Source organism: Salvelinus fontinalis, chromosome 30 (genome assembly GCF_029448725.1).
Source record: "Salvelinus fontinalis isolate EN_2023a chromosome 30, ASM2944872v1, whole genome shotgun sequence".
NCBI classification, from domain to species: domain Eukaryota; kingdom Metazoa; phylum Chordata; class Actinopteri; order Salmoniformes; family Salmonidae; genus Salvelinus; species Salvelinus fontinalis.
In genome coordinates this window covers 13,340,569-13,353,307 of record NC_074694.1, presented here as the reverse complement: position 1 = coordinate 13,353,307, position 12,739 = coordinate 13,340,569, and the positions used below count along the sequence as shown (strand labels likewise).

Below are 12,739 nucleotides of genomic sequence, written 5' to 3'. Positions count from 1 at the left end.
ATTGTCTCTGTAGTTTTTGCAGAGACGTGTACGTGAGAATGGAGCATTGTGGCATGCCTCAGTTTATTGAATCAATGGAAAACCTTCTTCTATAGCAGCCACGGGCCAGGGGATCCTTCTTCCAATCAAGACGCACCATTCCAGGTATCCGACTGTACCCAGAATGCCTTGCTCCGACACAGGAGGAAGTCCTTGGGTGGTGCCTTGCCGGAGAAGGAGGAAGTTGCACCTAAACACTGATCTAAGGTCTGTTTTCCGTTGCCTACCTGAATGGTTAAGGTTAGGATTGGGATGGGGAAGCTGGTTGGCGAATTCCTTCCAGGTGGACAGGAAACGCAGCTGGATATGTTTCCCGTCCACCTGGATACCCCCCGTGTGTAGCTTCAGGTGCACCACGGCCTGATGGGAAGGATTTTGGACCAGGTGTCACATTAGTGTCCTACTACATACTCCATACAAGTGGACATGGGAGTGAACAAGTGCATATAGGTATGTGATTCATGATTAAACAGGTTCCCCAAGTCCTTTCGTGGCTCAAGTAAGTCGGATCCAGAATGGCCCATAGTTGAGTTGGTTTCAAAGACTCAAAACTTGCTCCTATAGTATTTGCAAAAATAATCCCTTCCACTATATTATCAAATGACTGTAAATTATTTTGTGAAGATGTTATCTATCATCAGATGCTAATGATGTCAACCCACCTCCTCAACCTCAACTCGAGAAACCTTGCGAGGGCAGTGCCTCACCGCCATCTTTCTTCCTCCTCTCTTTCCCCTGCCCCCTTTCCTGCTGCTTGCTTCTTTTGGCTCTGGGACTTCTGGGATCTAAAATCAAAACAAGCTGTTATTTTTTATTTTATTTTGCAAAATGGTGGACTTTTATGGGACACAGCTTGATGTTTCTACAAGAGATAGCTAAAAGTCCCCTTTCCCACCCCTTCCACCTAAACACTACTTTCCCACCCCTTCCACCTAAACAGTATTCCTCCCTTACACTTACTTGAAATGGTAACACTTTAATGCTTTATAAACTATTATAAATACCCCCGTAAGGGGACTGTTGCATAGTCCCTACATAGTGCATTACTTTTGACCAGAGTCCTATATAGTGCAGTACGCTATGGGCCCTGGTCAAAAGTAGTGCACTATATAGGGTGCCATTTTGGGATGCTGACCAAATCTTCCTCTCCAGGCCCCTCACCTGAAGTACTTATCCAAGTCTATAACCACTAGGGTTGGGGAGCCTGCAGACCCAAGTTCCAGGAGGTCAAAGAGGGGCTACAGTCTGCACCTCTACCCCTCTGCTACTGGATAACATAAAGGGAGTGATGGCAGCATCTGGCCACAGTGTATTTCCTAATAGTTGTAAATGTTTCCTGGATTATCTTCTGTTTGCTTGAGCTACGGTATTTTAATAATGAATAGTTATGAGACGAGGTACTTTCTTTGAATACTTTGATGTCCTTTAAATGATAGTTGAGGCATCTCTTAGGGATAGCCCAAAATGTAGCGGGTCCCTGTATTAACACTTGTGTGATACATTCGTTGCAATTAAATCGCTTTATCTTGTTCTATTTACTATACTATATTGTCAGGATACCTTTCTCTTAGAGACAGAATGGCCATCTGTTAAATGACTATAAAGCCATGTCTGTTGAAGTGTCAACGTGTAGAATGAATGTAATGATGCCAAGAAAAATGTATATGTGAGTTTGTGTGTATCCAACCATGACCTTGAACTGCCAACTTCACTACCTACTGTATAACCAGAGTGTAGAATTACATTCAACACATTTGTAGAAAAATTATATGACCAGTTGTATTCCTAAATATACTCAACTAGCAGAAACCCACCTTGACAAGCGGTAAAACAAACAAAAAAGCCTAGATCAAATCTTTAGGCTAAACCGTTAATCAATTCATAATGAATTCGCACAGAAAAAATGATTTGGTTGCAACTGGAGCATGTAAATAATTGCTATTCTACTCATTTTAAATTCACAGCTGACTACTTTGTGTGACCATAAAAATATGGTTGTGACCGGGTACAGCAAACTAATTTGGTTGCAAAGGTGAATGGCTCTGCCATATGTCATGCAAAAAATCTTCCCAGCTTGAAAATGTTCCCAATCATGTTCAGATTGTGAAGTTGTGTTGTAAAATTTCTCACAGTGTGAAAATGTTCACAGTTCAATGCACATACATCTCTATGTGGATGGCTGAGCTTGTGTGGAAAATAACATCTTTGAACAATGTCAAAGTAACTAGTGGAGACGTGAAACAGTTTAAACTTTGGCTAAAACCTAGCTTTCATATTAGGTTTATTTAGCTATACATACAAGCTAAAACTGCACACCTCTGAGAACAAGCCATCTTGACCAGCTGACCGCTAATTATGCTAGCTAGCAAGATTCAGTGTGAGGGTGGAACCGTAAGTGAAGAAACAAATGGTTCAGTTTCCACAGTATGGTTATATCCCGTTCATTTATACAGCCTTATCCAAGAAACTAGTTTTGGAGATCCCCAGGAGCACGATCACCATGATGATCAACGGCCAGTCTTTCCTTAAAACCAACCCCGGCAATCACTCTAACTCTCACTTCCTCTGTACATTGAGATACAACCGAGGTAAACCCGTCTGTTCACAGCCCTGCTCGCCCAGGCCATGGACCCGTCTGTTCACAGCCCCGCTGGCCCAGGCCATGGACCCGTCTGTTCACAGCCCCACATTTTTATGGAGGTTTAGCATGAAATACTTTACATGATCATTGTGTGACTATACTTTTTTGGTTGTTCTTTTTGTTCCTAGACTTAAAATAAAGTATATTCAACAATATGGCATTATCTTACAGCACTTTCTTGGCATATTTGAATACTGTCATTGTTGATGTCTGTAGATAGGAAATGTCATATTTGAATACTGTTGTTGTTGATGTCTATAGGGAAGAAATGTCCTACTGTGTATGATGCCATATTGTCTTTAATATGAAATAGAAAAAATACCTGCAAAAAGTTTTGCGATTTAACTTTAGGAAAAAAACGATGTAGTATCCATGGTGTAAATCAGGGATGTCAAACTCATTTTGCCCTAGGGCAGTATTCAGTCTTCAACGAGGTACAGAGGGCTGCACTGAAAATGTGTTATATTTCCATGCCATCAAAATTTGCAAAAGATAGTCCTCTATGCATCTTTTATGGAATTTTCCATACTACCTGACTAATAATTACAGTGATTATTAGCGAGCTGGACACAGTCAAGAAACTATATAAATGTAGGTCCGTTTTCATTTCTACCAAGTTTCGATTTGGTTTTAGTCATTTGAAAGTGTATCGAGTTAATTTTCCCACCGCTAAAAAAATATATTATTTTACTCTAAACCACCTGCGGGCTGGATTTTAAAGCATATTGGTATACATAAATCCAATGCCACACAAGTTTGTGTGTGGCATGTGTGTGTATGTGTGTGAATAAACCTATGGCCATTAACTGCTGTGCTGACATTGCTCCCCAACTTGCACATTCCAGCTCGTCAGCAGAAACACGAAGTGTAATCAAACCATAGCAACGCCCTGCGCAGATATTGTAGCTGTGGATCAGGTTGATGAAGTCATCAACAGGTACTTGCATCACTGTGTGGGCCTCGGATACACACACATGGTAAAAATGTGATACTACTAAAATATGGTGGAAACTCCTCTGTAGCCTTTGTTTACAAGTGCACATTCCGGGGAGAAAGGTAGGGAATGGAGCCACGGCCACTCTTCCACTCACCTGGATCCACAGCCACCACTATGTGTTTTATACACTCCTCTGGTCGCAGTGCTTTCACAGCCTCCGCCAGGGCCTTCTCTGCCTTCTGCCTCTCCTGTTCTAGCCTCTGCGCCTCCTTTTTCCCCTGCTGTCTCTCCAAGGCCTCCCTCCTCCTCAGCGCCTTCTCTCTGGATGCCTGGATCTTCTCAGCAGTCCTCTTGGAGGGCTTCCTCTTTAGCAGGGGAGCTGGAGGTACTCCCAGTCCTGGAGAAGGGCTTTGGCAGGGGCCATAGCTGAGGGAGAGATGCCTCCTCTCAGTCATCCCAGTCTGGTCCTTCACCTCCACCTTCCTCCATCCTACGGTGAATGTTTAGGCTCTGGTATGAGGTGAATAGAGGTTTGCACTCTGAGTGACCATTCGGTGCCAACAGGCCTAAACCACCAGCCTCCCTACCACCCCCTCTGAGGCGGAGATGGGAGGAGGAGATGGGGATCTCTATATCGGAGCTGTCCAGGACCACCAGGTTTGGTTGGTCTATGTGGTTCTGGGAGGCTCGGCTGAGGCTACGGCTGGGCTGCAGGAAGTATTACACACGGAGATCCTCGTCCAGGACACTGGTGGAGTCACTGTAGCTGCACATGGTGGCTCTGGTCTCGGACAGATGAGACTGACTGTAGATGGACAAAGCAGGTTAAAATCAGAACGATGGTGTTATATTGCCAGTACCATTGGCCATGCAAATGTAATTTACAATCTATTGTGTTCTATTTTGAGACGGCCTAAAAGGCATATGCTATACAAAATAGTATCTTTATTGGCCTTCCTCTCTGGCCATATTAGCCTCGAGAAACATCTATCGGGTGCTGTTCTTCTGATGTTGTAGTTCCGCTTAGCGGACAATGTTAGTAAGAACAGTGCTCGCTAGCGATCTCTCGAGGCTTCTTTTTTACAAGTGGGATGCACTGGCCTACAATAGTAGGCCTGATTACCCACAATGACGAGACCGCCTACAGGGAGGTGGTGAGGGCCCTGGGAGAGAGGTGCCAGGAAAATAACCTCTCACTCAACGTCAACAAAACAAAGTAGGTGATCGTGGACTTCAGGAAACAGCAGAGGCTGCACGCCCCTTTCCACATTGACGGGACCACAGTGAAGAAGGTGGAAAGCTTCAAGTTCCTCGGCGTACACATCACTGACGATCTGAAATAGTCCACCTACACAGACAGTGTGGTGAAGAAGGCGCAACAGCGCCTCTTCAACCTCAGGATGCACATTTGAGAGCATTCTGTCGGGCTGTATCACCGCCTGGTACGGCAACTGCAGCGCCCGCAACCGCAGGGCTCTCCAGAGGGTGGTACGGTCTGGCAAACGTATCACCGGGGGCAAACTACCTGCCCTCCATGACACCTACAGCACCCGATGTCACAGGAAAGCCAAAAAAATAATCAAGGACATCAACCACCTGAGCCACGGTCTGTTCACTCCAGAAAGCAAGCTCAGTACAGGTGCATCAAAGCCGGGACCGAGAGACTGAAAAACAGCTTCTATCTCAAGGCCATCAGACTTAAATAGCTATCACTAGCTGGCTTCCATCCAGTTACACAACCCTGCACCTTAGAGGCTACTGCCCTATATACATAGACTTGGAATCACTGGCCACTTTAATAATGGAACACTAGTCACTTTAATAATGTTTACATACTCATCTCATATGTATATACTGTATTCTACTGTATTTTTGTCAATGCCACTCCGACATTGCTCATCCTAATATTTATACATTTCATAATTCCATTCTTTTACTTTTAGATGCGTGTGTGTATTGTTGTGAATTGTTAGATAATACTGCACTGTTGGAGCTAGGAACACAAGTATTTCGCTACACCTGCAATAACATCTGCTAAATACGTGTATGTGACCAATAAAATTTGATTTGAGGGCTACATCCCGAGGGGTTCATGTTGATTGTACGGAGATTGTGACAGCCGGTAAAATGGCATCCCTTGACAAGGCAAGAACAAGATGTATGTAAGGAGAAGTGCAGTATTATCATAAGGAGGCTTATACTTGGAAAACGGAGGAGGAATGGAGGAAAAAAGAGAGGCAGAGGAGGTCTGAGAGAGAGAGAGAGAGGGAGGAAGAGGTTGAGCTTGAGTCAGTTAAAAATGGCAGAAAAAAAGGGAGATGGTTTGTTAAAGAAGAATGGTAGAAAGTATAAGCAGAGTGAATTGAAGACAGGAGGAGAACTGGAAGTGAATGAGGGCAAAGTATCGGAGGTGGTAGGTGTGGTGAAGTTCTCAGAGCCCGAGGCTTTGCACCGAGGGTCAAGATAAAGATGTTTTTGAGAAAAGTGGAGATGTGAATTGTTTTGCTCTCAAGAAAAGGGCGCCATTGAAAGGAGTGATTACTGGGATAGCGGTAAATGTGAAAGCTGCCCAACTGAAGGGGCGGATTCCTGGTGTTTGATGCTCAACGTTTTGTGCGACGCATACAGGGTAGCGTGAGTGGTGAAACTGAAGAGTTATTGTCTGTTCTTTTGAGTTTTGATGAGTCTTTGCCTGACAAAGTGTTGTTAGGATATATAAGTTATCCTGTATGAGCTTTTGTGCCGAATATATTAAGATGTTACAGGTGTCAAGCTCATTGGCATGTGGCAGTAGTGCGTAGGAGGGAGGTTCCTAGGTGTGAGAAGTGTGCAGAAGGGCATGAGACAAAGGAATGTGTAGCCCTGGGGAAAGTAGTGGTATGTGTTAATTGTAGCGGTGCCCATGGTGCTGGGGATCAGAAATGTCCCATGTGAGAGAGGCAGGTTGAGGTTTCCAGGGTTAGAGTAGTGCAGAAGTTGTCATATGCTGAGGCAGTGAAGAAAGTACAGAAAGATGGGTCAAGGGGGAGGGATCCTGAAAGGAGAGGTGGGAGTAGTAGAGCTGTACCAGTACAGAGGGATAAACCAACAAGTGATATACGTTCCAGTAAGATTGAATTTTTAGCATTTATAGCAATAGTTATCAACTGTACTGCTGGGATGGAAAGTAAATCGCAGAAAATAGAGGTTGTGGTGGCAGCTGCAGAGAGGTATTTGGGTGTGTGAGATCAGAAGAGTTATGGGGTGTTTTAAGTGGTGGTGTCCCATCATTTCAGGCTGTTGGCCTGAAGTAGGACTAAATATATTTAAATAGTGGACTATGATATATTTATTTTTGTGAGTGTAGTGTTAGGTGGTAGGGTATTTTTTTTTTTTCAAGTATAAGGGAGTTATACTCCAGTCTAGTAGGTGGCGGTAATGCAACATTTATTAGATGCCAACCGCCGTTAAATCTAATCGAAGAAGAAGGTCTCTCGGCTATAATGCCATTCTTAGCCCATATACACGGGTTCGTCGTCGTGTAGCTAGCTAGTTATATAGTTAATAACTTGTAAGTAATTATTGTAACAGTGACATTCGCGACGTATTATAGTCTGGGCTAATGCCATACTATTACATTTAGCTACGTTAGCTAATTAACGTTACCTAAGAAATGTTGCCGAGGTAAAAACTAACCTTGCAAGCTACAGTAACGTTTAGCTACCAATACATTAGCTAGCGTTAATAGTTAGCCACCTGTCAAAGTAATTTAAAATAACTAACTACTCACATTGTTATTAAACCTTTATTGTATAAAGGTTTCAATATTTTATTTTCAAAAGAATAAAAGTAATTCGCTATTTATCTCGACATGCTAGCCATTACAATTTTTGGATTCCGTGGGTGTGCTGGTTGACGGGAGGATTTTGATGTGACACAAGGTCGTCACTAGTAACCGCAGCCACAAAGTCAAGGCTAAGCCCCGCCTATTTCTACAATTTTTCTTAAAATCTGATTTTAACCCTAACCTCAACCACACTGCTAACCTTATGCCTAACCTTAAATTAAGACCAAAAAAATAGATTTTTTTGATTTCATGAATTGTTACTATATAGACCATTTTGACTTTGCGGCTCTGGTAACTAGTAAAACAAGATGGCTGCGCTCGCGTCCTTGATGTTCAAGTCCAGAGCAGGTAAAATATTCAAATCATCATTTATTTGCGTTAATTAAAACCTCTATGAAACACGTCTTTAGACTAATATACGCCAATGACGCGTATTTATTTTAAAGCTAGTTAGCAGGATAACGTGTTTTTGACGCTAGCTAGCTAGCTAGCATGACAATAGCCAATCGCTCGTTCTGTCATCAGCTTGCTTAACGCTGCAATAGGGTCAGACGGCATTCCTGTGTATACAGTATTTTAAGACACCGTGGAGCCGGCGAGAGATATGGGTCGAAAAATGTACCTCAATTCAGGGATGAGAAAGGCGTTGTAGTACGAATTGTCCCATTATCCCAACTGTTACACCTAGAAAATTTAACACAATTTAATCTTCTGTGTAACAGTTAGAATAATGGGACAATTCCGAGTAAAACGCATTTCTCATCCTTGGATTGAGATACACAGAAATGTTGTGCAGCTGTAAACAAGCTGGTCGGATCTGCTGGCTATTTCGTTCAGCATTTAGTTAGCTAACTATCACCGGCTGGTGTAATCCTTGCCCTTATGACTCAAATTGCAATAGTGTAATAGATTGAGGCATTCCACGTACCTATATGCTGCCCAAGGATTATGCCCGGCGCGCCGACCCTCTGTCCAAACGCAAATACACCTCGCTTGCAATATGGTTTTGGTAACATAACTTTCATAGAAGAGAATTGTTCAAAATACAAAAGATACACATAGCAAAGTCGCACCCGGCTGTGTTTTGACAAACGCCTGCTTCCAGCTGAAAATATGAAATGGAATTGTCCAATGGAAATGCGAGCACAGGGTGACATACCACTGCTGGAGGCTGTAATTGAAAACACAGCCTTTTGCAACTTTTCTCAACTGCATGCAGTAAGTGTATCTTTTGTATTCATTTTTTCATTTTATTTAACTAGGCAAGTCAGTTAAGAACACATTCTTATTTACATTGATGGCCTACCCTGATTTTTGGTTGAATTGAACAGTATAAAACAATCAGAATGGAGAAAGACCCATTGAAATATTTTAGAATATATGTGTTGCCACCCTAGGGTCACCCCACTACTCATAAAGAAAATGTTCAACTTTTTATTATTAAAAAACATGAAACTCCATCCAATTTTTTAAGATACTGGGATCTGATATTTTGACCATATCGTCCAACCCTAATTCTTTCTATCTGAAATTATAGTTAAGTTCCAAAGGTGTCCAAAACTGTATCGCAAGCGATGGTTAATAACGTTTCTAAATGTTAACAGAGCGTCCAGATTGTAATTCACAGTGAGCCAGCTGGGGTCCATACCTTCAACTGAGAACCCTAAGGGAAGGCTGTAAAGCCCCCTTGGCTTATCAATAACTAGTGTAGTCCCGACATGACCATGCTATCCAATCCCTGGACAGCAGGGCCCCTTCTATTAGACGAAAGACAAGAGAAGTTTAGGTTATCACAAATGTTGATTTAAAATTATATTTGAACATTTTGGTTTTTGTTTATGTAATAATGCGTGGCCATGCTGTCGAGGGATTGGATTGCATGGTCACGTCTAGCTCTTAATCATGACTCTCAGTTACATTACTTTATACATAAGTCATTGGACGAAGGCGTCTTCTGTACGGGGAAGTTTTGTTAATGTAAAAACCGAGCGTCGGGGATCTTTACATGCATCACTTACAGTATGTTTTTTTTTTTTTAAAGAAGAAACAAAGGTTGAATTGACACATACCTTGATAGGGTTAGTGTTCCCACACGGCCATATCTCCATGTTACAGCACTTGTTTACAGAAAACAGACAGAAGCCAAGAGCCGACCTCCTGTTCTAATTAGCTATCTAGCATGCTCTGAACACCTGTGTGTAAGTGTAACTCAGGAAGTGTACGTTCGTCGGATGGCGGCTCCATAACTGTGTGGCTCAGTGCACAACTGCTACAGTAACTATCTTTTATTTGAAGGATTGTTTCTCACTGATGAAAGTCAAGGGCCATATGTTTTCGATTGTAGTTCACATGAGGCAGTCGTGGGTGAAACGAATGCCTGAGAACTGTAAGGAGAAGGCAGAGAACTGTAAGGAGAAGGCAGAATGCTGCCTTGAGTTTGAGAGATTGGTCATGTTGGGACTACATGTGTGTGTATCCGACAACTAGCTACCTACATTGGAAAGAAGTTGCTAGCATTGCTTGAGCATCACAAATGGCATTGAACAGCCCACTGTCATTATACAAGCCAGACAGTCATTGTATCCCCTTGCTACAACTGTTACAATGTTTCCAAACTACAATGTTAACTCAATGAAATTGCAGGTCTTCTGCTCCCTTGCCAGTCCTCTCTTGCGGACTGGGTGCGGTTCGCGTCCAAGAAGGCAGGCGGTAGCAGCAAGAACCTCGGTGGAAAGAGCCCTGGTCGCAGATATGGCTTCAAGAAAACAGATGGTAGCTACGTTAATGCTGTTTATTTGTCAGTATGCTTGGTGCTGACATCTCTGTGAGGTGCATGTTATGTCTTTCACCCTACTAGGGCAGTCACAATACCAGTATCGCGATACTCAAGAGGTATCGTGGCAAGGAAACAAAACATGAATCGGACTACATTTCTTGAGGAAATCAGTCCTAATGTTGGAAAAAAACCATCTGATTTTGTCACCCAGAATCACGTGTTTCTTTTCCAAGCTATAGCACTATGTCACACACTGTGTCTCACATTGAACTCAGCAAAGAAACAAGCAACGTCCTCTCACTGTCAACTGTGTTTATTTTCTGCAAACTTAACATGTGTAAGTATTTGTATGAACATAACAAGATTCAACAACTGAGACATAAACTGAACAAATTCCACAGACAACAGACATGTGACTAACATTGTCATGCTGGAGGGTCATGTCAGGATGAGCCTGCAGGAAGGGTACCACATGAGGGAGGAGGAAGTCTTCCCTGTAATGCACAGCGTTGAGATTGCCTGCAATGACAATAAGCTCAGTCCGATGATGCTGTGACACACCACCCCAGACCATGACAGACCCTCCACCTCCAAATCGATCCCGCTCCAGAGTACAGGCCTAGGTGTAACGCTCTTCAGGGAAGAGCACTTTTTGCCAGTCCTGTCTTGTCCAGCGACGGTAGGTTTGTGCCCATAGGCGAAGTTGTTGCTGGTGATGACTGGTGAGGACCTGCCTTACAACAGGCCTACAAGCCCTCAAGGTCCAGCCTCTCTCAGCCTATTGAGGACAGTCTGAGCACTGATTGAGGGATTGTGCATTCCTGGTGTAACTCGGGCAGTTGTTGTTGCCATCCTGTACCTGTCCCGCAGGTGTGATGTTCGGATGTACCGATCCTGTGCAGGTGTTGATACACGTGGTCTGCCACTGCGAGGACAATCAGCTGTCTGTCCTGTCTCCCTGTAGCGCTGTCTTAGGCGTCTCACAGTATGGACATTGCAATTTATTGCCCTGGCCACATCTGCAGTCCTCATGCCTCCTTGCAGCATGCTTAAGGCACATTCACGCAGATGAGCAGGGACCCTGGGCATCTTTCTTTTGGTGTTTTTCAGAGTCAGTAGAAAGGCTTCTTTAGTGTCCTAAGTTTTCATAACTGTGACCTTAATTGCCTACCGTCTGTAGTGTCTTAATGACCGTTCCACAGGTGCATGTTCATGAATTGTTTGTTTCATTGAACAAGCATGGGAAACAGTGTTTAAAACCTTTACAATGAAGATCTGTGAAGCAATTAGGATCTTTTACTAATTATCTTTGACCGACAGGGTCCTTAAAAAGGGACGTTTCTTTTTTTGCTGAGTTTGTCACACACACTTTCATACAGTCGTTTTTGAAAGTCCAAAGTGTTTATTCTGCTTTATCTTTTTGCCACGGAAAATTAGGTGTCGTAGTATCGCAATACTGGTATCGTGACAACATTAGATCCTACACACTTCATGTTTGCATTATCTAACTAACTCTTCTGTTTTGTTGTCATCCATCTTCAGGGAACTTTGTCCATGCTGGCAACATCCTAGCAACACAGAGGCTCATGAGGTGGCAACCAGGAGCACATGTAAGGTTTCACACTGTCACTGTTAATATCCTGGGGTGTATTCATTCGTCGGACATCATAGCAAAACGTTTTTCAAAAGAAACCATTTACTCCGAAGAACTATGTTTCTATTAGGACAAATTCAGGTAGGTCCCTCGCTGTTTCGTTTGGTTCCTAGTGAGTACACCCCTGGAAGCTTTCAAATGTCTGTAGGTGGCTGGTTGATTGTCAACTAATCTCTCTTCCCCTCCTCTCTTTCTGCACCCCCACCCCCGCCCCCCCCACCTCTCTCTTTCTCAGGTGGGGATTGGAACCAACAACACCCTGTATGCCCTGGAGGACGGCATTGTCAGGTTCACTAAGGAGGTGTATGTTCCAGCCCCACGCAGCTCTGAGACCTTCAAGGTCATCACCAAGCTGCCCACGGGAACAGTACTCTACAAGACCTTCATCAACGTAGTGCCCAATAAACAGGAGGGCAAATTCAAACTGGTTGGCATGTTCTAAAGACTGATGACTCTCATTCCTATTCCACTCTGTGGAAGTACAAACCCTACTCTTTCTATGGACTGGGCAGTTTGGATTTGAAAGGTTCTGTTCAACCGCGGACTCCTTTGTTGTGAATGTTGTGGAACTGAGCTACTGCGTGATGAGGATTCTGGATGTTCCAAGGGAATTCCTCAGAGCTTCCTGTGTTGCTGTGGTGACCGTTGTCATCGATCCTGCACTCTTGGAAATATGACTGGTCGAAAGTTTATTCAACAGGCACCTTTATGACTTGTTGTGCTGTAAGAAGACATACCTATGTCATTCCATCCAATAAAGTTTTATATATAATCATGACATCAGCAGTCTGTTGGAATTTTAAGCTTAGTTAAGAGAACAATTTCCTGTGTATCCAAAGGTATTTAATTGTTGGGAATATTTTAGT

At 43.3% G+C, this 12,739-nt stretch overlaps 1 protein-coding gene and 1 pseudogene across 1 annotated transcript; one reads left to right on the top strand and one right to left on the bottom strand.

Moving 5' to 3' along the window:
- Positions 1 to 63: 63 nt before the first annotated feature.
- LOC129828450 (crossover junction endonuclease EME1-like) lies at positions 64 to 4,391 on the bottom strand (annotated as a pseudogene).
- Positions 4,392 to 7,081: 2,690 nt separating this feature from the next.
- On the top strand, positions 7,082 to 12,651 carry LOC129828651 (39S ribosomal protein L27, mitochondrial-like). The gene is made up of 4 exons (XM_055889750.1): positions 7,082 to 7,791; positions 10,087 to 10,215; positions 11,762 to 11,829; positions 12,109 to 12,651. Exons 1-4 carry the CDS (start codon positions 7,752 to 7,754, stop codon positions 12,313 to 12,315), a joined length of 444 nt encoding a protein of 147 aa, XP_055745725.1. The 5' UTR covers positions 7,082 to 7,751; the 3' UTR covers positions 12,316 to 12,651.
- Positions 12,652 to 12,739: the final 88 nt, after the last annotated feature.